At 53.0% G+C, this 20,360-nt stretch overlaps 7 protein-coding genes across 7 annotated transcripts; 3 read left to right on the top strand and 4 right to left on the bottom strand.

The window, feature by feature from the left end:
* Positions 1-1,857: 1,857 nt before the first annotated feature.
* Positions 1,858-3,712, bottom strand: BDZ99DRAFT_186832 (serine/threonine-protein phosphatase PP-Z). Its single transcript, XM_033713105.1, has 2 exons — positions 2,189-3,712; positions 1,858-2,141 (listed from the first exon to the last, which is right to left on the bottom strand). The coding sequence occupies exons 1-2, from the start codon at positions 3,614-3,616 to the stop codon at positions 1,980-1,982; spliced, it is 1,590 nt and encodes a 529-aa protein (XP_033581864.1). The 5' UTR covers positions 3,617-3,712; the 3' UTR covers positions 1,858-1,979.
* Positions 3,713-5,044: 1,332 nt separating this feature from the next.
* BDZ99DRAFT_458866 (aldehyde dehydrogenase-like protein) lies at positions 5,045-6,982 on the bottom strand. Its single transcript, XM_033719019.1, has 5 exons — positions 6,719-6,982; positions 6,456-6,655; positions 6,238-6,406; positions 5,220-6,192; positions 5,045-5,169 (listed from the first exon to the last, which is right to left on the bottom strand). The coding sequence occupies exons 1-5, from the start codon at positions 6,844-6,846 to the stop codon at positions 5,134-5,136; spliced, it is 1,506 nt and encodes a 501-aa protein (XP_033581863.1). The 5' UTR covers positions 6,847-6,982; the 3' UTR covers positions 5,045-5,133.
* Positions 6,983-7,712: 730 nt separating this feature from the next.
* BDZ99DRAFT_458865 (uncharacterized protein) lies at positions 7,713-8,712 on the top strand. The gene has a single exon (XM_033719018.1). The coding sequence runs from the start codon at positions 7,738-7,740 to the stop codon at positions 8,560-8,562; it is 825 nt and encodes a 274-aa protein (XP_033581862.1). The 5' UTR covers positions 7,713-7,737; the 3' UTR covers positions 8,563-8,712.
* BDZ99DRAFT_458863 (uncharacterized protein) lies at positions 8,633-9,919 on the bottom strand. The gene is made up of 2 exons (XM_033719017.1): positions 9,682-9,919; positions 8,633-9,480 (listed from the first exon to the last, which is right to left on the bottom strand). The coding sequence occupies exons 1-2, from the start codon at positions 9,813-9,815 to the stop codon at positions 8,859-8,861; spliced, it is 756 nt and encodes a 251-aa protein (XP_033581861.1). The 5' UTR covers positions 9,816-9,919; the 3' UTR covers positions 8,633-8,858.
* A 124-nt stretch (positions 9,920-10,043) lies between these two features.
* BDZ99DRAFT_458862 (mannose-P-dolichol utilization defect 1 protein) lies at positions 10,044-11,739 on the top strand. The gene is made up of 2 exons (XM_033719016.1): positions 10,044-11,132; positions 11,201-11,739. The coding sequence occupies exons 1-2, from the start codon at positions 10,521-10,523 to the stop codon at positions 11,468-11,470; spliced, it is 882 nt and encodes a 293-aa protein (XP_033581860.1). The 5' UTR covers positions 10,044-10,520; the 3' UTR covers positions 11,471-11,739.
* Positions 11,740-11,960: 221 nt separating this feature from the next.
* On the top strand, positions 11,961-15,969 carry BDZ99DRAFT_549138 (PIN domain-like protein). The gene has a single exon (XM_033726949.1). It carries the CDS (start codon positions 12,022-12,024, stop codon positions 15,796-15,798), a length of 3,777 nt encoding a protein of 1,258 aa, XP_033581859.1. The 5' UTR covers positions 11,961-12,021; the 3' UTR covers positions 15,799-15,969.
* BDZ99DRAFT_186742 (uncharacterized protein) lies at positions 15,970-19,844 on the bottom strand. Its single transcript, XM_033713104.1, has 6 exons — positions 19,363-19,844; positions 19,140-19,267; positions 18,165-19,087; positions 17,283-18,115; positions 16,618-17,229; positions 15,970-16,557 (listed from the first exon to the last, which is right to left on the bottom strand). The coding sequence occupies exons 1-6, from the start codon at positions 19,703-19,705 to the stop codon at positions 16,142-16,144; spliced, it is 3,255 nt and encodes a 1,084-aa protein (XP_033581858.1). The 5' UTR covers positions 19,706-19,844; the 3' UTR covers positions 15,970-16,141.
* Between the last annotated feature and the right edge of the window lie 516 nt (positions 19,845-20,360).

Raw genomic sequence — 20,360 nt, 5'->3', positions numbered from 1 at the left:
AAAGTACAGAGCGAGGGTAGTTCGAGTGAGGTTTGTGTACAGGGCTCGAGGTTCCGAGGTCTTGTTTACTGATTGATGAGGCGATTGAGACGCGACAGGCGACAGGCCGGCTCAGAACAGAGAGCTCGATCGCACGATCAGGTGATGAGGCCGCAGCAAGTTGAGACAAAGCACAGGATGAGGCTGAGTCGAGTGAGGGATGTGTATACAGCTTGAGGTGTGTGTATAAAGCTTGAGGTCTCGAGGTCTTGCTTTGCTGATCGATGATGTGACGAAGACGCGACAGGCGAGGAGTCGGCTCGGGATAGAGGAATCAGGCGCGCGACAAAGTGATGATGTCGCAGCGCAGAGAGAGAGAGATGTACCGAAGTTGTTGTTGGTGCGATGCAGAGGAGGCGGGGCGGTGTTGTCTATAAAAGAGGCTTGTGGCGCAAGCTTCTGTTGACAGGGGTGACTAGCGTCAACCCCGCTGCCGGGCCCGACGCGCAGGCCCAGAAATCTACGGGTTGCCATCTGCACCGTGTTCGCAGATGCCAGTCTAGAGTGGTAGCCACGCGGGGCATGGAAAAGGTGGCACGCTAATTAAGCTGCATCGTGTGTACACCTGCCTGCCACAGCTTGGGTTGCTTTAATGTATTTTCAAGAATCTAAAGAGGATAGAAGCTCTTCACCTTGGGCTATGTGGAAACTTGTTGAAGCACTTCATGCAGTGGCAGACAGATGTACACACGGCGAGTACTTGATGAGTGTGCCCCGTTTTGCGTGCCCAGCGTGGCAGCATGAATCGTCTTCATTATCTTCTATCTCGATCAGCATGTCTTATTCGTCATGGCTTGAGAAGAGGCTGATGAGAACGATGACTTGCTAGTGCTAGGCCTGACCGTACTAACATTTTTTATTGCAGCATAGACGGATCAAGACGACGTGGAAGGAGTAGATGACGCCGTTTGACATTGTTCGAAGTGTGAATTTCAGTCCACTTCAAAGTTATATAACGGTGTTCAATCACTCTTGACATTAACAAGACAGTGTACTCAAATGATGAGATTTGATGTGAGGCATTTGGGACAACGGAGAGAGGAATGTTATTCCAATTCAAGCAACCTGTTAACAATTTGGCCATGGCAACTCCCTCATGCTTGGCACAATTACGCTTCATTCACAGCAGCCGCTCCAAACAATACGCCTACACACCTCGATAGTGTACACAAGCAAACGCGCCAAAGGCAATCCCGACGAGCTTGAAACAATAGAAAAGAACTTGCACCTATGCGTGAGCCGGCCCCGTTTATAAGCGCCAGACCGTTCTTGGAGTTGCTAAAAGAGAGCACATAGAACCTAAGAGATGATTCGAGCAATCCCGAGTCCAACCAATAGTCAGCATTAGGCCGCAAAAACGAGACAGCCTCCCGACCGACCAACGCCTCCACAAGCCACAACCCGAGGCATCATAGGATCAATTCCATGTGCCCATCCGACTCCGAGATCATGTACATGAGTTTCGGTACCGCTGCCTCCCATGAAGCCAATCGCTGCGCCAGATCAGGACTGTCGGCGGGGTCGTAACGTGAACGAGCTCCTTCCGCATCAGCCGGGCTGTCGTCACCCTTCCAGTATGATGTACTGTGAGCCCTACTCGACGTTTTCCGAATGAGTGTGTTTTTGTTGTTTTTCGTTTCGCTTCCTGGCTTTTGCAGCTCGTCTCCGATCGAACCCCTTCGCGTTTTATTCGCATTGGAGTCCGATTCGTTTCGTTGTGGTCCTTCACTGGGTCGAAGCTGACAAAGGCGTTCTTTGTAAAGTTGATAGCTGCTGGGGATTCTCGGAGCTCTTGTCTTTGGCAATTTAGTCTATGAGGAGCAGCGGCGTTAGTAGCTCTGGGGGTATTGATTTGCGGGCTGCAGAGGCCATAAGTCAGTTACCGGTCTAGTATATGTGGCAATAGATATAAGGAAAGAATCAAAGTTCATATCAGTGACTCAGCGTACCGGACTGTTTAGCATGCTCTGTCTCTTATTGCGGCTCTTCTTGATGTGGCTTTTTAGCGCACTAGAGTCGAGAGGCTTCAGGAGCTCAAAACTGCAAAGCAACTCTGCTGATACAGCCATGACGGCTCCCCAGTTGTCAAATTCGCCACAGTACTGTTCGAGTTAGCAATTGAGACTATCTATTAGGGAGTAATACTTACATTTGGCGCGGAAAAGACTGTCACTAAGATGCGATCGTTGAAAAACTCGTAGCCATCCTCGACAACCATGTGCGCTCTGCACACTAGATCAAAGTCATGCCGTTGCAAGAATTCCATAATGACCTTCTTGCCAAAACAGTAACTGACGCCACGTTCGTTCGACTCCCAGTCATTCTCCATGTCTGCTGGGTCACTCCAGAGAAGATCGTTCAGCAACCCGTAATCAGGGACATCGGTTGGGCGCGCGATGTTGTTGATGTCGTCCATATGTGATAGACTGGGAGAGAGTCCACCATGGACGCAGAAAATCTTCTGTGCAACGATGGCGGCAATTGGGAGGCAATTGAAAGTGTCAACGAAGGCCTTCCAGACTTTGATATTACATCGTCGCTTGCACTCATCGTAAAATCCATAGACCCTGGTGACATTGGCGCATTCGTGGTTGCCTCGCAGCAGGAAAAAGTTCTCTGGGAATTTGAGTTTGTAGCACATCAGCAGCAGGATGGTCTCCAAGCTCTGCTTTCCACGGTCAACATAGTCGCCGAGGAAAAGATAATTAGAGTTTGGAGGAAAGCCACACATCTCAAACATGCGAATGAGATCAGTGTACTGGCCGTGGATATCGCCGACAATCTTTACAGGCGCTGCCAGTTCCAGCAGAGCCGGCTGGGTCAGAAAAACTTCCCTGGCAGCTGCACAGATGGCGAATATCTCGGCGTTCTTTAGGCACACTGTCTTGGTGACCTTGCCAGTATATGCAGCATCCAACAGCCTTTGGATCATGTCGTCGAGATCAATGGACTTCAAAGCACTGATTTCCATAGGCGACCCAGATCCGTCTGTAGCAACTGGAGCTTCTGGCGCCCTAGGTATAGGTCGGTCCCCCTTTTTCAAGATAGAGACCCCCGGTTGCTGCGTAGACAAGGGCATGGGCACTCCGCTCGGAGGCGCATCCGAGACATGGTCTACTTCACCGGTGCGCTGTGCTCGCTCTACCGAATCGTGGCCGTGTCCGACCGATGCTGATTGTATGGGAGATGGCGGGGGTTGTGGACTATCGGCGAAGGTGCTAGAACGGGCTGCTGCAGTGTCGAATGTAGGCGTTTGGGCAGATGCAGTGGAATCTCGTCGCGATCGCGATACTCCAGATTTAGCACTGACTGCCGACTTTGTGGACGCAGCATCTGACTTGTCAATACCGCCGTTTGGTGCGTCGATGGTGAGTCCAGAGATGGAATTTCGAGGACTTTCCGTCTTGCCTGTCCCAGGTATTTTGGATTTGATGGAGCTGCGCAGCGATCGGGAAGACTCCTTCGTGTCGGATCTGTCGAATGAGCGGTAGTTCTCTCTCTCCAGTGCGGGAGCGTCGCTGGAGGACTTTGCCCCATCCCCTTTGTCCTTTTTTGTGCTCGATGGTGTGTTACCCATGGTCCCAGCAGCTAGCGATCAACCAAGGGGTGCGGTGCTTGGTTTATGTCTGCGGGCTAGTGTGAGGGAATTTGGCGTTTGGAAAGCGTAGTCGAGGGTTCCAGATACGCCAAGGATTGCAGCCTCTGTGACTTCGTGTCCTGTCGGTGCTACCTTGGGCTCAGTAGACAGCTGCCAGGTTGCAGAGTCGGTATGGATAGTGACAAGGAGGGGTTTGTTATGGGGGTTTGTAGAGCCTGGAGAGGAAGGAGAGGAAGCGGGCTTCGACGGAGGCTGTACTTATCGCCTTTGCGGGGCAGTGGCCACGTCGAGACAGCGGAGAGGAAGGAGGGAGAGAGTCGGCTGGAGGGAGAGGAGCGCGCCGTCTTGGAGCCAGATTCGATGTTGTTCGTGGGGACGGCCTAGAGCGGAGCGGCGGCGTTCATGAGAGACCGTGAGGTTGACTGCGGTGATGACGGCAAGCGGGCGGCGGAGCGTCGGCACGACACTAAGCACAGCTATCTCGAGCCCTGGATGCCTGCCAGTCGGCGCTCAGCGTGCTGGGGCGAGCGGTGCAGGTGGGCGAGCAGGCCAGAGTCGCAGGCTTGACCGGTGAGAGGAGGGTCGGCGAGGGTGTCTTTGGCAACCCGAAGGCTATCAGGGCTTCGTTGGGCAGCGGACTGACCGTTCCTTCAGCAGCGCCGTGGTGGCAATGCGGCAGCAGAGGGTGCTGGGGACAGGGCGGTTTGCAGGCGTGGCCGGGCGACAGCAGAGGTGTTGTCAAAGAGGGCAGCACCGAGGGGAGAGATGTTCAGCAGCACAATCGCTCTTGGCTGGCAGCGAGTTCGCAGGAACTGTGGTCCGCCTTGGCATGGTGAGGGCCGCCACGCCTTTATCAACCGCCTGAGCCTCTTCTCCGACCTCACCGGAGCGCGGCCTCAGGCGCGCGGCTTCGGCCAGCAAGTGAGTCATCCAGCTCTGCAACTGCTTCACCGCGCTCGCTGTTGTAGAGACGCTCCCAGCCGCAGAGCCAACGTCTCACAGCATAGGCAGGCAAGCACTGCGGTCGGCCAATTCCCTTGTCTCCAGAGCCCCCACACTGCTGGCTCGCGTAAATGCACCTCCAGCATCCTTCGCCCTCCAATCGCCTTTTGGCAGGTCGCTATAGACCGGGCCAGTGGTTTGGCCAGCGACCCTTGACGTCCCCGCGTTGATCAAGATCTCCAGAGGGCTTTCAGATGCTTGTTTCGATCAGTATCCGCACCGAGCCGGCGGAGCATGCCCATGTATCCATTGGACAGAGATGCCAGACAAGCGTGGCGATGCATTGAGGCCTTACGAAGCTGCAACAGTTTACTGATAATCACAACGAGAATGCATTTCACGCCAAGGGCGTCCAAGACGGACGCCAAGCAGGTGTTCCGACGAGAAGTCATGCGAACAGAGCAGGATTGGCGGGAACTGGTATAGCCATATCTGATTTGTTCCGCTCTTCTTCCATTGCCGTCCAGCCCCCTCTCTCTCCATGGAACCCCTCCTTATAGCACCGTGCCCAGGTTGACGTGTACCGCTTTCTGTTTTCATTAGACCTGGAACTCGTTGCAGCATCGACCCTCGGACTTACTTTGTTGGTGTATGCCTCCAACCCAGCCTCGCCGAGCTCCCTGCCGATACCGCTCATCTTCACACCTCCGAAGGGAATTCGCATATCCGAGTCGTTGCTCGAGTTGATCCAGACCATTCCGGCCTCGATGTTCCGGGCCACCCGATGCGCCTTGGTGATGTTCTGCGTGAAAACAGCGCTTCCAAGACCATAGGTAGTGTCGTTGGCACGGCTGATAGCCTCTTCCTCCGTCTTGAACGAACTGACGACAACGAATGGCCCGAATACCTCCTCGCGGAAGATCTTCATGGTATCTTTGACGTCGCTGAAGATAGTTGGGGCGATGAAGAAGCCTTTGCCGCCTACGTCCTTGTGCGCTTCTCCCCCTGAGACTAGAGTAGCGCCCTCATGCTTTCCTGACTCGATGTAAGACAGCACGCGCTCATACTGCGCTTTTGTGACCTGAGGGCCTTGGAAGGTGTCATCAGCGAAGGGGTCGCCGACTTTGCTGGTGGTAGATACGTATTCCTTGAAAGCGGAGACGAACTTTTCGTAAACCCCTTCTTGGACCAGAATACGGGACGTAGCTGAGCAGACTTGGCCTTGGTTGTACATGATACCTATGTGCGCCCACTTGACCGCCTGGTCCAAATCACAGTCGTCGAAGATCAGAAGTGGTGACTTGCCGCCAGTCTCGAGCGTGATGTTCTTTAGGTTGATGGCGGCCATCTTCATGATTTCGCGTCCAGTTGTCGTAGACCCGGTGAAAGCAATCTTGTCAACACCAAGGTGCGAAGCTAAAGCTGCTCCTGCCTTGCGGCCCTCGCCATTGAGGATGTTGATCACTCCAGGGGGGAATCCGACTTCTTTGATCAGATTGGCGAGATAGAGGATAGATAGTGGTGTCTGCTCGGCCGCCTTCAACACTATCGTGTTACCAGTGCAAAGAGCCGGGCCCAGTTTCCAGGCTGCCATTAAGAGAGGATAGTTCCATCTGCACATTGTCAGAAATGCTGTGAATACATGGCGCGTGACTTACGGAATGATCTGTCCGCAGACACCAAGTGGCTCTCGAATCGTGTAGGCCAGTTTCGCCGGTGTCGTGTCAATGACTTGTCCGTGGACCTTGTCTGCAAAGCCGGCGTAGTACTTGAGCGTCGATACCACCTCCGCCAGGTCTTCATTCAAGGCGACGCTGTACGGTTTGCCTGTATACGCTTAGCCAATGGAAACCGGAGTTTTCTCGCAGAGTCCTACCATTGTCCCAGGTCTCGATGGTTGCTAAAGTCTCCTTGTGTTGCTCAATCAGGGTTGCAAACCTGTACATGAGTTCACCGCGTCCTGTGGTAGCCATATCGCGCCATGCTGGATCTTTGAAAGCCTTGCGAGCTGCCGCAACAGCGAGGTCGACATCTTCAGGGCCGGCAGCGTAGACAGATACAATCTCTTTCTCGTCTCTGTGTGCCTGTCAGCTATCTTGTCTACGATATAGCTCATTTGTGCGTATTTAGGCAACTGACGTTGGGTTGATGCTGGTGATCTTCTCGCCAGACTTGGACTTCACCCATTCATTGTTGATCCACAAGCCAGTTGGCTGGGTATACTTGACGCCATTTGGCGCGGTAAGCTCGACGGAAAGATCAGACATGGTGGCACGCGTGCTCTGCAATCGTTTTGAACACTGGAATGAAATGACGAGAGGGGTACGAGAAGCTGAAGTGTGAGAAGAAGAAAAGACCCGTGAGAAGCCCCGCAATTTTAACATGCCGTATCGCGGTCTTATGCTGGCCAGAGGGTTGATATTTGCAATTCCGACTTGCAATCAGCATCCTTGAGCTATGACGTTACCGGATACAAATGCCTATCGTGGACTCCCGCATGGCTTCTCCGCACAGATTATAGCCCATGCCGAAGTGAAGTTGATATGACATGCGCACTTGACATTGTCTGGACTGTTTCATAGGAATCTAGACCAGATGTAAAACTCGTAGCTTTCAAGCCTTCAATTTCTATTTTCCTAGTTCGATGAGAATGTGCGAAGTGATCCCTTTCGGGTAGCTACGAATCTGCGTGCTCTCAACTGCTACTGCTTGAAGTCCTTCTACTTTTCACCAGTCGCAAAGAAATCATTTCAAACCGTTCCATCTCTTCTCTAAGCTACCTCAAACGGTGCGGTCTACTCATCTCTCTGGACCCCTCATAACCGCCGCCGCCAACTTGCCCCACGCGCCAGGCACGAAAAAAGTGGCACTCTCACCAAGTACTCTGCCTGTGTGTACACCTGTCTGCCACCGCATGGAGTGCTTCACCAAATTTCCACATAGCCCAAGACGAAGAGCATCTATCTTTTTTGAATCCCTGAAAATACATTGAAGCAACCCAAGCAGTGACAGACAGGCGTACACACGAAACAGCTTGTTCCAGAATCAGTGTGCCACCTTTTCCATGCCCCCGCGTGCCCCACTATAATTTTCACGAGCCCACGTCTCGATATCAACACCACTCTTCCCCTTCCCGCGTCCCACCCAAACTACGCGCCATGGCTCCCAACGATGCGCGTCCCGACGAGCCCGCCAACCCCCCTCCCCCAGACGCGTCAATCGACCACAACGCGGCCCTAGAATACTGGAACTCGATCCCCAACACCGTCGACGGCATGCTCGGCGGCTATCCACACATCACCAAGATCGACCTGCAAGGCTCCGCGAACTTCCTCTCCAAGCTCCGCCGCCAGCACCAGTACCACACCTCGCCGCAGTCCCCCGCCCTCCCCGCCGCCGCCATCCCGCTGGTACCGCGCGTGGTCGACTGCGGGGCGGGCATCGGGCGCATCACAAAGGGCTTCTTGGTCAATGTCGGCGCGAAGGTGGACGTGGTGGAACCGGTGAAGAAGTTCACGGACGAACTGTTGGCGACCCCTATACCTGCGTCAGGAGACCTGTCCGCAAAAGTGGGCGCGGTGGGCGAGGTGTTCAACCTGGGGCTGCAGGACTGGACGCCGGCGGCGGGCGCGTACAATCTGATCTGGAACCAGTGGTGTGTGGGGCATCTCACGGATGCGCAGCTGGTGGCGTATCTGCGGCGGTGTAAGGAGAGCCTCGCGGTGGCCCCGCCTGAGAGTGGAGAGGGCAGGGAGGAGCAGGCCGCGTTTCAGGGTGCGTGGATTGTGGTGAAGGAGAATATGAGCACGCATCCGAAGGGCGAGGACGACTATGATGAGCTGGATAACAGTGTTACGAGGACGGATGCGAAGTTTAGGAGCTTGTTTAAGGAGGCTGGACTCAAGTTGGTTGCGACGGAGGTGCAGAAGGGCTTTCCAAAGGTCTTATGCCCAGTGAGGATTTATGCGCTGCAGGCGGAGTGAGACCTCGGGAGGAGGCTGGCACGAAACGCGACGCTGGATGGTGCACAAAAGGTGGTAGTGATCAATGATACCCATTAGTAGCTGATAGGAGCGCCGCTAGGTAGCAGCGAGGAATAACATAGCGTGACAGTCTGTTAATGAGTGTACACAGGTAATGCACTGCTTGTGGTGCTTCGACGTGGATTGAGTGATCTGTCCATTTTTATGCCTCCTTACAAGTCATCCTACAAGTCAGCTGGAAACTCTAATCCTCGTCAAACTATTAACTGGGTTCATTTATAGTCCTGGCAATCGGATTAGCGCGTAATTCCCGCTCTTCTGTCCATTTCCGCTTGAGCTGTTCGAGCCTGACGCATTTTCAACGCAGCCTGCATGTCTCTCTCTTCCTGGGCTCGATCCACAACCTTTGGCACCGCACCCGTGCTCATGTACGTCAGTACAGTCCCAAGTGGTAAACGTGGTGGCTCAGTGTCTTTCGCGGGCGCAGCGTCCTTCATTGGCTCATCCTCTTCGTCTTCCTCATCCTCGTCGTCCTCATCATCCTCTTCATCTTCGTCCTCTGCCGTGAAGACCTGCCGTGCGATGTCGTTTTCTGCTGGCCCGGCCCACTCCCAAAGCTCCGAAACGGAGTACTCATCTAGCCCGTCCTCCGTCTGGCCGGCAGCACTTCCGTCTCCAAACTCACCCATCTCGCAGAACTTGCTAGCGTAACCAAGGCCTTCGCTAATCCAATCTTCCACGTTGGGTTCGAGCTTCTTTCGCAGAAGCTGGTGGAGCAGATTACTTTGGGACTGTCCGGGGAAGGTGGCGAGTGGGGAAGAGTGCATCCTCTGCAGAGCTTCGTTGTTTGTTGTGGTCGAGTTGAGCAGAGAGGTGATGTTTCTGAGGAGGAGTGCAGATGACTTTTGAAGAGAGGGCCTGGGGTACTGATTAGTCGAACTCAATAGTAATTCTGATGTTTTGGCGGGAAGTTGAAAGGCATGAAAAGAAACAAATCATGGCCAAATAGCCCCTGGTGTTGAATAAGTTTGAAATTGATCAAAGAAATGAAGTGACAGGAGAGTATAACAGTAGAATTTTTCAACGGACGTCAAAGGCAGAGTAATATAGAGCAATTACCAGTTAGGAAGTGGTTCGTGGCGCATTAGATCCCCCTCAATCCCTTCCAGTGATTTGACAATCGCAACCATGCGATTACGGGCTTGATCCAGGGCTTTCAAGTCATCAGTCGTCATCGAGGATGCGGACTGCATGGTGGATAGCAGAGAGCCAGATTGTGGAAAAGCTCCTTGGTAAGTATTTCGGTGGGTTTAAGCCTAGGCCTTGAGCTGGTCTTTTATGAAGAGGTCGACGAAGGTGAACACGGGTGAACCTGGTGAGCCCACTTCTGATGACTAACATAAGCTTTAGTCTCGTTCTCAAGTTATTTTACCCACAATACATGTTTTGCAGAGCTCCAACGGACCATTAAACTCCTTTCAATTTCTAAGAGTCATGGAAAGCCCCTCAGTAGTTTGTGTCAATAACTCAAACTCATGGTTCGTTCTTTAGATCTGTTGTCCCATCGGAGCATTCCAGCCCAGCTATGCACGCGGGGCATAGATAAAGTGGCACTCTGAGTTTAAACAAGCCGCGCGGTGAGTGTGTACACCTGTATGCCACTGCTTGGGTTGCTTCAATGTATTGAAAGCTTGAGCGTGATAGAAGCTCTTCACCTTGGGCGGTTTCAAAAGTCGTTTACGCACTCCAAGCACTGGCAAGCAGGTGTAGACTTAGAGAGGACTTTTTGAGTGTGCCACTTCTTTCCGGCCTAGCGTGCCATGTTCGGTCAGCCAGGGTCCGCGGTGAATACCGAGAAAGTCCGACCTGCAGACACCATCTCTTGTCGCGGGACTTTCTACATCTCATATCAACACCATTCTTCGTCTCTCCATCCAATATTCCAACTCTCCCCGATCATGGAGTCCGCTCTGGGGTCCGTTCGGTCGCTGCTCCAGCCAATAACCCATAATCTCCCCGCCCCGATCACCTCCGCTGGCCGCAGCTTGCTCGGCCCATTCTGCTACAAGACACTGGTACTCGACATCGACCCGCTCACCTCGCCGGAATGCCTCAAGCTCGCCATTAGCAAAGGGCTCGGCATCGGAATCATCGGCGCCAGCTCGATCGTCAAGATCCCACAGCTCATCAAGCTCATCAACTCGCAATCCGCCGCCGGGGTCTCCTTCCTCTCCTACCTTCTCGAAACCAGCTCCTATCTGATCAGCTTGAGCTACAATGTGCGACACGGATTCCCATTCAGTACGTACGGCGAGACGGCTCTGATCCTGGTCCAAAACGTGGTTATTGCCTCGCTGGTGTTGAGATACTCCAGGCAGAGCGCCGGGGCTGCAGCATTCATTGCAGGTCTTGGGGCGGCGGGTGCAGCGTTGTTCCAGGAGAATGTCGTCGATGTGAAGCAGTTGGCTTGGCTACAGGCTGGTGCGGGAGTTCTGGGTGTTGCGAGCAAGGTTCCGCAGATTTATGCTGTCTGGAGCGAGGGTGGAACTGGCCAGTTGAGCGCATTTGCGGTATGTGCATCACCAAAACATTCTGCACTATCTTTCTTCTGTGGATGAATACTGATTGTTTCTCTTAGGTCTTCAACTACCTTGCCGGCTCTCTCTCCCGCATCTTCACCACTCTACAAGAAGTCCCCGATCCGCTCATCCTGTACGGCTTCATAGCCGGTTTCGCACTCAACCTCGTGCTCGCCGTACAGATGGTCTGGTACTGGAATAGCAGCGGAAGCAAGAAGACAAAGTCTTCCAAGCTTGAGCGCCCAATTGTATCTGACACGAAGAAGGCTGTGGGAAGCAGCACTAGCAAGAGTAAGGCGAAAACGCCGACTACTCGACGTAGGGGATAGATTGATCAATAAATTCCGCATTTTCTCATTCTGCGACTGGCTTACGGCCAAAATCGACTCTGACTATGATGGGTTGTAGCTTTGTGTGCCCATACAGAAGCTATTCTTGAATTCTAATCTTTTAATCAAACTACGACTCAAGCGCTCCAAAGCGAACACTCTGTGAAATTCCTATACCGTAGACTACACGATTTGGTCCTACTCAAAAACGGCGTGGCATAAGTAGCACTACCTACTTTGGACTTTTACATAGAAAGGCCTTAGGACGCCCCATAGAGCAACAATTTTTCGCAGCTTTATGACCTCTCACTGCCTAGGTGCAGAATCTCGTTCCTTGAACAGTCTTGCCCAATGAAGTGTGTGTAATGTTCAGGGCTTAGTGATTTTCAATACGACCAAGGGCTCTGCCCCGAATTGCTCTAGCGATGACGACACGAAAATGCCGCGCAGTCACAAGGCAGCTCTCGCTCCTCCGTGTCGCGTTAACTTTCCTCCATCTACCAAACATCGACATCGCATCTATCCATGGCCAAAAGGCCTAATGAACTACCATGGGTGTTACCGGCCTTTGGACTGTGCTCCAGCCCTGCGCTCGTCCCATCAAGATCGAAACGCTGAACAAAAAGCGCCTCGCTGTTGACGCCTCCATCTGGATCTACCAGTTCCTCAAAGCCGTGCGCGATAAAGAGGGAAACGCTCTGCGAAATAGTCACATCGTTGGCTTCTTCCGCCGAATATGCAAACTGCTGTTCTTTGGCATCAAGCCCGTCTTCGTTTTCGATGGCGGCGCTCCTACGCTCAAGCGACAGACCATCAATAACCGGAAGCAGAGGCGGGAGGGCAGAAGGGAAGACGCTGTGAGGACTGCGTCGAAGCTTCTGGCCCTCCAAATACAGAGGCTTGCTGAAGAGGAAGACCAGAAGAGGAATAATGCGCGCAAGCATCCACAAGAAGAAGAGGAGACTCTTCCCGATAACCTTGTCTATGTCGAGGAATTGGAGATGACGCCTGAGCAGCGCCAGAAGAACCGAAAGTTTAAGAAGAAAGACCAATACCACCTCCCCCAACTCGATGTCTCCCTTGCGGAAATGGGCGGACCGAACGATCCCAGAATTATGTCGCTGGAAGAGTTGGAACATTATGCGCGGCAATTCGATACCGGCGAGGACATCAACGTCTATGACTTCTCGAAAATCGATTTCGACAGCCCTTTTTTCGTTAGTCTGCCCGCCGCGGACCGATACAATATATTGAATGCTGCAAGGCTGAGGAGTCGGCTCAGGATGGGGTACTCGAAAGAGCAGCTGGACAACATGTTTCCCGATCGCATGGCATTTTCGAAGTTCCAGATTGAACGTGTGACGGAACGTAACGACCTTACACAACGCTTAATGAATATCAACGGCATGGCAGACGATTCAATGTTTGGTGTTAATAGTGCAAACCGGGTTGCCGGAGAGAAGGGTCGGGAATACGTGCTTGTCAAAAATGACGGCGTCGAAGGTGGGTGGGCGTTAGGGGTGGTCACAAATAAGGACGAGGGTGTGAGGAGCAAGCCCATCGATGTAGACAAAATATCAGAACCCGTCAATGTAGACGATGATGATTGGGAGTCCGAGGAAGAATTCGAGGACGTTCCCATCGAAGGTCTCAATCGTTTGCCCAGACAGAATCGCATCCGTCCCGTATCAGAGCAAATGGAAAATGTTACTCCACGCCGGCCATATTCTTCTGGTCAACAGGATCCTTCCAAACGCCGCAAGCGTAAGCCCACTGCAAAGGATTCACTGTTTGTTGCTGAAGACGTGGAAGACGAGGAATGGGAAGAAGTTGATATTGGTCAAGGTGTTGACGACTTGTTTGAAGAAGCTCCCGCTGAGAATGACGACGAGGAGCTCCAACTTGCGATCGCAATGTCCCTTGGCCAAGATGAACCACAAGACACAAATCCGGAGAAAGATGAAGACGACGACTATCTCGAGGTCTTCCAGCAGCAACGCGTGGAGGAGACTCAGCCGTTCTCCAAAGGTTCGGGGCTCGCGATTGCGCGTACTGCCAATATGCGCAGCAGCAAACTCGCCCCGAAGGGTGCAGTGAGCGATAGTGAAGATGACGGTATTGACTTCCAAGCTGCCCTCGCGGAATCGAGGAAGTCCAAACGACCGCCCGCCGCTGTGAACCAACAGGCTAAGAGGGATGCAATTGCACCTCCTTTAGTAGCACAATCAAGTCAAAGTAGTAAAGCGCCTGGCTTCGATGGCCCACTTCCTTTTGAGAAGCTCAATCTTGGTAGCTCGCTTCTGGGGAAGAAAAAGCTGAAGAAGCTGGAGGAAGCCAACGCAGGCGGATTTGAGAAAGATGTTGAACAGAAAGACAAATCTGAGCCGCTTCCACCATGGTTCTCTGGAGATCTACAAGAAGATATGGCAGCCCAGAAAGAGATAGAGAGGGAAGAGCGGCAGCGAGATCAAAAGGTTCTGGAAGAGGAGTTCCAATTTCAGCAGCCGCCGAGGTTGCGGAAACACGATATGCTTGAGGTGATTGATCTTGAAGATTCTCAACCAAAGAGCCAGCAAGTTTTTGTAGTGGAGTCTTCTGATGATGAGAAAGAGGACGACATCGAAATGGAAGATGTGGTCATCCACAATCCTCCGATCCGCATGGGCGATCTGGCTGAGAAAGCGAGGGCAGATCCACCTCCACCATTGCCTGAAGGAAAAGAAATTCCCAGCCAGCAAGCCCCCTTGCCTCCACAGCCTACGAACGGAGACCAGAAGGAGTCGGAAGATGAGGCTATAGATTGGTCCGAAAGCGAAGGAGAGGGAAATGGTAACATTGAAAGTGGCCTTCCTCCGACTTCACACACGCCTGCAAACCCTGTAGCACAAGCATCAAAATCTCTGTCACCCGAGTTTGAAGATGTGGCGATCGATGGCGTACCGGCTCCCTTCGATTCAGGAGAACCTTCATCAACCGCGATTGAAGAATCGGTTCCCGCCGTTGTTCCTGCTTCGGGTCTTGCAGACGACAACGCCCCATTAGAAATCCCCGACGACGACGACTCAAGCGTCTACTCCGACCCAGAAGACGCCGAACTCTTCGCCTCTCTAGCCCAAGAAGCCGAAGAACACGCCCGCTTTGCCTCCACCCTCAACAGCACCGCCGCTCCCATCAACTTCGACCAAGAGCTCAAACAGCTCCGCTCACAGCAAAAGAAAGACCGCCGCGACGCCGACGAAGTTACCCAGACCATGGTAGCTGAATGCCAGCACCTCCTCACTCTCTTCGGCCTCCCCTACATCACCGCCCCCATGGAAGCAGAAGCGCAATGCGCCGAGCTCGTCTCCCTCAGCCTCGTCGACGGCATCGTTACGGACGACAGCGACACCTTCCTCTTCGGCGGCACCCGCGTATACAAAAACATGTTCAACGCGGCCAAGTTCGTCGAGTGCTACCTCCTCTCCGACCTGACCAACGAATTCGCCCTCACGCGCGAGAAACTCATCGCCATCGCGCAGCTGCTGGGCTCTGACTACACGACGGGCATCCAGGGCATCGGTCCCGTCACCGCCCTCGAGATCCTCAGCGAGTTCGACACCCTCGAGAACTTCAAGGAGTGGTGGTCCGGCGTCCAAACCGGCGTTATTCCGAAGGAAGCGGATAAGGGGAACCAGTGGCGCCGCCGATTTCGCCGCACGAATACCGCGAAGCTCTTCCTGCCGCCGGGCTTCCCGGACCCGCGCGTCGCGGAGGCGTACTTCAAACCGGCGGTCGACGATGACCCGCAGGCGTTTCAGTGGGGTGTCCCGGACCTCGATGCCCTGCGCTCGTTTTTGTCGAGCCAGATTGGGTGGAGTGCGGAGCGCACGGATGAGGTGCTTGTGCCTGTGATTAGGGATATGAATCGAAGGGAGAAGGAAGGGACACAGGCGAATATCACAAGGTTTTTTGAGGGGAGTGTGGGTGCTGGGGCGTTTGCGCCGAGAGTGCGGGATGGGCCTGCTGGGAGGGGGAGTGGAAAGGGTGGGGCGGGGAAGAGGCTAGGGAGGGCGTTGGGAAAGTTGGCTGAGAGGGGAGGGAAGGGTGTGAGAGAGACAGATGATGCGGATGGGCCTTCTCAAGAGGATGTGAATGCTGGCGAGGAAGAAGGGGATACGGGTGGTCGGGCCAAGAGAAAGAAGGGCAAGGCGCCACCGCGGAATAATGATACGGCATCAAGTGGTCAAGATGATGACGACCTATACGCTGAGCCTCCCAAAAAGGCTCGCAAGAGTACAAATGGAGGAGCGAGAGGGAGAGCGAGAGGGAAGGGGAAAGGAAAAGCCTGAGCTTGTAAGTAATGGGAATCACGTAGCTGTTGTAGCCGTCAGATACTTTCGACTGCTTGCTTGGTCAAAACTTCATAAGTAGCACTATCTATAATAAAGAGCAATCATCTCTTGAAAGCGCAAATCGCCTCATATCTCGTAACTACGCAAGCTCTCCACGCCACAGACCTTGAAATAATGTAGAGTTGATAATGCATATCGAGGAAGAGAGCTGGTCTAGCGCGCTTCAGCCAGGTCGTGGCAAGCACATATTCGGGAATAGTCGGTGCCCGGAGAGTAAATGAAGAAGAATCGAGAGTATCGGCCATCGTACAAAGGTTCTCTTGCAGAGAAGCCATATAGCCTAGTTGCCCCTCTTCCTCTTCCGGTTCTCCGCAACTGGGCTATCGTCTTGTCTCCTCTTCCTCTGGTTCCTGCTGATATTGCGCGTCCTCACGTTCGGGCTCTCAGTTCGTCTCTTCCTCAACGACTTCCTCATATTACGTGTTCTGTTTTCGCTCTCAGTGCGTCTAGGTCGCAGCCTTGAGTCACGCGGCCGGCCCCTCGTATCGTCATCCGAGTCAGCTTCAAACTCGCTCGCGGCGCTACTGCTCTCTTCATGACCGGCGACCGCGTCGGCTTCGAAATCGTCTCCATCGTCATCGTCATCGTCATCCTTGTCTTCATTCTCTTCGGATCCTTCTTCGATGTCACTGGTATTTGGGATCTCGGAAACCCCTTCAAATTCTGGCCCCGTTACAGGTCTTCTGACTTCTCTGCCTAGAGCCCTCACGGCTTCACTCTCAGCTTCGTCATCAGAAACGGAGCCGTCGGACTCGCCTGCGATCTGCGGAGGAAGCCCTTCTTCTGTGTCCTTCCTACTAGAAAAGGTGGTGCTGAGCTTTTGACGCTTGTGTGAACGACCAGGAGAAGTGGTGCGACCTTGGGCTAGATTCTTCAGCCTAAGGGCTTCTCTCGCACGTGCAGTCTGCGCTCGACGCTCCTCTTGTGATTTTGGGGTTTTGGCGGTGGTCGGACGGGCCTTCGAAGAAGAACGACGAGACTTTGAGGAAGACCGATGAGGCTTAGAAGGACTCCAGCTGTTACTTCCCTCAGCAATGAGTCTGGGGGGCAGCATCTTCGACGACGACTCTTTCGTGAACTTCTTCAGAGTGCTTGTTTTCTCCTTCTTCTTCTTGACCGTGACGAGCTGCTTGGGTTTCCCGTTAGAGCCCTGGCCCTTTTCCCAAAATCCTTTGGTAACGTCCTTCGGGTAGCCGTAGTTGAAGAAAAGCTCCTCGCCGACCTTGAGATCACGCTCGGCGTACATGCCGATGCGGGTGACGCCGTTGCACAACTTGATATACGGTTTGCAATTGATGATTCTGTCATCACAAGAGTTGTTGATGAATCGGAATTTGTTTCCGGCGTGAGTTGAGTCGACTTCTTGCTCTGTGGATGTATCGTGTTAGCCTAGGTTTCTGTGTTGACCCAACAATACGTACCTTTGTTAAGCGTGAAGAGGTAGTTCGTCTTCAGATGCTGATAAATGGCACCACGTCGTTCCGCCTCTCCCTGCGTGATGATCTCGCCCTTATATTCGCCAAGATATGCACCTTTCTTCACCTTTTCACCAACATAAAGCCCAAATCCTTGGACTTCGGAAAGCCCGAGAATAGTTCGCTTCGGTAAGTTGCGTTGGATGCGCATGTTCTCGCACTTACCCTCGACAGCGTCTTCTTTGTATCGAAGGGCTGGATCAACCACTTCTCCTGCACCACAGGTCCCACAGAGATCTGCATCGCATTCTCGATTCAGCAGTACACAATCGCATTTGGACTCTTTGGGATTAGGGTTACAGACGCCGTTCTTGGAATCTTTGGCACAGCTACAGCCACGAAACCGTCTCTTGCAGGTTGAGGGACAGGCGCACGTCTTTTCGCATGTAAGTCTCTCCCGGAAGCATCGACAACGTGCCTCTTCGCAACTACCTTCATGGCTGCAAGGATAGAACGGGCGGCGTTTGTGGAGCATATATGTCTCGGTCTTAGTAAGCCAGTAGTTGACGCTGACCTTAGGAGGCTGAACAGCAACTCCATTGTCGGCTATGGGGGTAGCCTCCCTGTGCTTGCGGGGTGCGACACTGACAACCTTCTTGTAATTTATGACATCAGATTCGGAATCCGACGACGACTCTGCAGTTCTGTCTTTCTTGCGTCTGTTTGCGTTATCAAGGATAGAATTCTGAGACCGTTCTCGGGAGCTGTGCCCGTCGTTGTCTGAGTCAACTTCCGAATTCGGATCCTCTCTGATCTCTCCATGATACGGGCAATTGTGGCTACATACGTTAGTTTTATATTTCAACAGGAGTTTGTGGCTAAACTTACAGCGTGCATACTCTGCATGCACGAGCACGGTATGTAAGTTCTTTTGCTGAGTCCGTGGGAAATTTGGGGGGAGGGCCAGAGAGTACTTTCTGTGCTGCATCACTTTGTCGAGCAATATGCCATATGCTGAATTTGCAGAGCTTGAGAAAAGCAGTGCAGGCAAACGCAGCTAGCGTGAGTCGGGAGGCGGAAGGTTTAGGGAGACTCGACAGGACCATTATCCACTTCTTGTGGGCTCGGTCGAAGTCTTCCTCGCAATGAGGCGCTCGTTTCAGTAACAAAGACAAATCTGAAGTACTTCCTGTAGCTGCCGTCTTACATGCTGGTTCGATCTCCGCAATGTCGTCTTCTGGAGCTAGGAGCCAAAAGAGAATATCGGTCCAGTCAATACCGAGTTCCTCGAGAAACTCCTGGGCATACGGGCGATGAAGTCTGCATTGTTCCACTTGTAGAAGTCTTCGAGGACGATGCTCGTTTACCATGTCAAAACGCTGGTCTAACTCGTCCCAAAGGCCGGATTTACCCAGCTTTTCCTCATTTTCTTCTTCAGCAAAATATGGCCAGTAGAGGAGCTTTTTATTGTTCTCGGCAAGCACATTATCCCTGAGACTAACAAAGTCGGTATACGGTGGAACGTCGACTGCGCTGGATTGGAATGGAGTTACCGGTATGCTAAGGTAAGACCTGCGGGGTTTTTGATTGAGGTTCTCGTTGTAAAATTCTTGAGTAATGTTCACCATCTTGTCGTTGTTTCCAGAAGTCATGGCAGTAGGGATCTGTATGCCTTTCATGCTAGCAAAAGGCGACTCTTGCTGGAGAGATCCCTTCGGAATCGTGGGGTGCTCGGTGCAGAATGGGTATGATGAGCTTGCTGACTTTGATTGCACTTCGCGCTCGAAAATCGTCCGATTTCGCGCAATTTTCTAGCTTAAACGTCAAATCAAAACTAGGAAGATGAGAGACATGGACACCCACCTTAACCACCATACACTCATGATCGTCGTGGAGGTTGGCAATGTGGCTCACCAGAACCTCTTCTACCCGTGCCATCGAGGGGCGTCCATCGTCTGCACTGTTACTCATTTCTGCTTCAAGAGACGGTGCTAATGCGGAAGGTGTTAGCAGGTATGAAGAAACATTCGTAGCGGAGGTGGGTTGTTAACGCATGTGGAGAGCTGAATGGCTGGGGTTACCTCACCTTCTATTGAACCGGGATTCACCGCAGCTAGCGCGCTACGCTGAATAGCCTCAACTGCACCATTTGTTGGCTTGTTCTTTCTGGGCGAGTTCAATGAGTGTTGAGCTGATTCTTGCTCCCTTCTCTTGTCTATGTCATCACGTCGTGCATTGAGGTCGAGACTTCGCTGGGCTTCTTCAGCTGTTCGCGGAGCCAGCCGAATTGGAACAACAGTTTTAGGTGAAGACACGATTTCGGTCGAAGGCGTCTTCTCACTGGGCTTTGCAGCGACGTTTGCCTGAAGCGATGATGTGGATGCGCCCATGCTTTCCTTCCTTGATCTGACGCTCTGGGCGTGCTTCATGCCTCCAGCATCATGTGCGTTGCTTCCATTGGCTTGCGTTGTCTGGTCATCATTGGGTCGATGTTTCGGGACTGCGGGAAGATTCGAGCTCGCGATCCTTGCTTCGCGGGAACCCGTTTCCGTGGTCTGTGTGCTAGAGCTATCGCCAAGTTGGCCGCTTGCCCCAGCACGTGCGCTGATTGGTGGGGCAGAAGATGTGTCTATTGAAGGAGAGCCAGGTCTTGTGTTTGATGAGACAACAGGCTTCGTAGAATCGCGTACGGTATCCAAGCCGCTGTTTCGTGACAAAGAGTCCTTGTTGGAGTGATGGCGGCCAGACTCACTCTCTCGCACGTGAGTCGACTTCCTTGGGTGTGTCAAAGACTCTTGATTTTGGCTTATAGTACTAGGCCTGGTCGTGTTCTGCAGCGGAACTGAGTTTCTCTTCTGTGCTGATGCGCCCGGGTTGGAGCCGGAAGGGGCTACTTTTGAGGCCGTTAAAAGGCTGTTGGCGTGGGAATTGACATTCTCTGGCTCTGTAGCCTCTTCTCTCCAACGACGGTGCGACCGGCGCCGAGACGGACCTTGCTCGTTCGGATTACCGTTTCGTCGGTCGCTGGAACTGGAGCCTCTTTCTCGGTGCGTTGTGGTCGGAGCCCTGTGAGCGTGTGGAAAG

Source organism: Mytilinidion resinicola (assembly GCF_010093595.1).
Source record: "Mytilinidion resinicola strain CBS 304.34 unplaced genomic scaffold BDZ99scaffold_3, whole genome shotgun sequence".
Taxonomy (NCBI): Eukaryota; Fungi; Ascomycota; class Dothideomycetes; order Mytilinidiales; family Mytilinidiaceae; genus Mytilinidion; species Mytilinidion resinicola.
This window is presented reverse-complemented; position numbering and strand designations above follow the sequence as displayed.

Coding starts and splice junctions, on each gene's coding strand:
- BDZ99DRAFT_186832 (XM_033713105.1), bottom strand. CDS start 3,616: ATGGGTAACACACCATCGAGCACAAAAAAGGACAAAGGGGATGGGGCA. Junction 2,142..2,188: donor CAGTCTTTTCCGCGCCAAAT/GTAAGTATTACT, acceptor TAACTCGAACAG/TACTGTGGCGAATTTGACAA.
- BDZ99DRAFT_458866 (XM_033719019.1), bottom strand. CDS start 6,846: ATGTCTGATCTTTCCGTCGAGCTTACCGCGCCAAATGGCGTCAAGTAT. Junction 6,656..6,718: donor ATCACCAGCATCAACCCAAC/GTCAGTTGCCTA, acceptor ACAGGCACACAG/AGACGAGAAAGAGATTGTAT. Junction 6,193..6,237: donor GTCTGCGGACAGATCATTCC/GTAAGTCACGCG, acceptor GACAATGTGCAG/ATGGAACTATCCTCTCTTAA.
- BDZ99DRAFT_458865 (XM_033719018.1), top strand. CDS start 7,738: ATGGCTCCCAACGATGCGCGTCCCGACGAGCCCGCCAACCCCCCTCCC.
- BDZ99DRAFT_458863 (XM_033719017.1), bottom strand. CDS start 9,815: ATGCAGTCCGCATCCTCGATGACGACTGATGACTTGAAAGCCCTGGAT. Junction 9,481..9,681: donor CACGAACCACTTCCTAACTG/GTAATTGCTCTA, acceptor TCAGTACCCCAG/GCCCTCTCTTCAAAAGTCAT.
- BDZ99DRAFT_458862 (XM_033719016.1), top strand. CDS start 10,521: ATGGAGTCCGCTCTGGGGTCCGTTCGGTCGCTGCTCCAGCCAATAACC. Junction 11,133..11,200: donor GCCAGTTGAGCGCATTTGCG/GTATGTGCATCA, acceptor TGTTTCTCTTAG/GTCTTCAACTACCTTGCCGG.
- BDZ99DRAFT_549138 (XM_033726949.1), top strand. CDS start 12,022: ATGGGTGTTACCGGCCTTTGGACTGTGCTCCAGCCCTGCGCTCGTCCC.
- BDZ99DRAFT_186742 (XM_033713104.1), bottom strand. CDS start 19,705: ATGAAGCACGCCCAGAGCGTCAGATCAAGGAAGGAAAGCATGGGCGCA. Junction 18,116..18,164: donor GCATGCAGAGTATGCACGCT/GTAAGTTTAGCC, acceptor TAACGTATGTAG/CCACAATTGCCCGTATCATG. Junction 17,230..17,282: donor CCTCTTCACGCTTAACAAAG/GTACGTATTGTT, acceptor ATACATCCACAG/AGCAAGAAGTCGACTCAACT.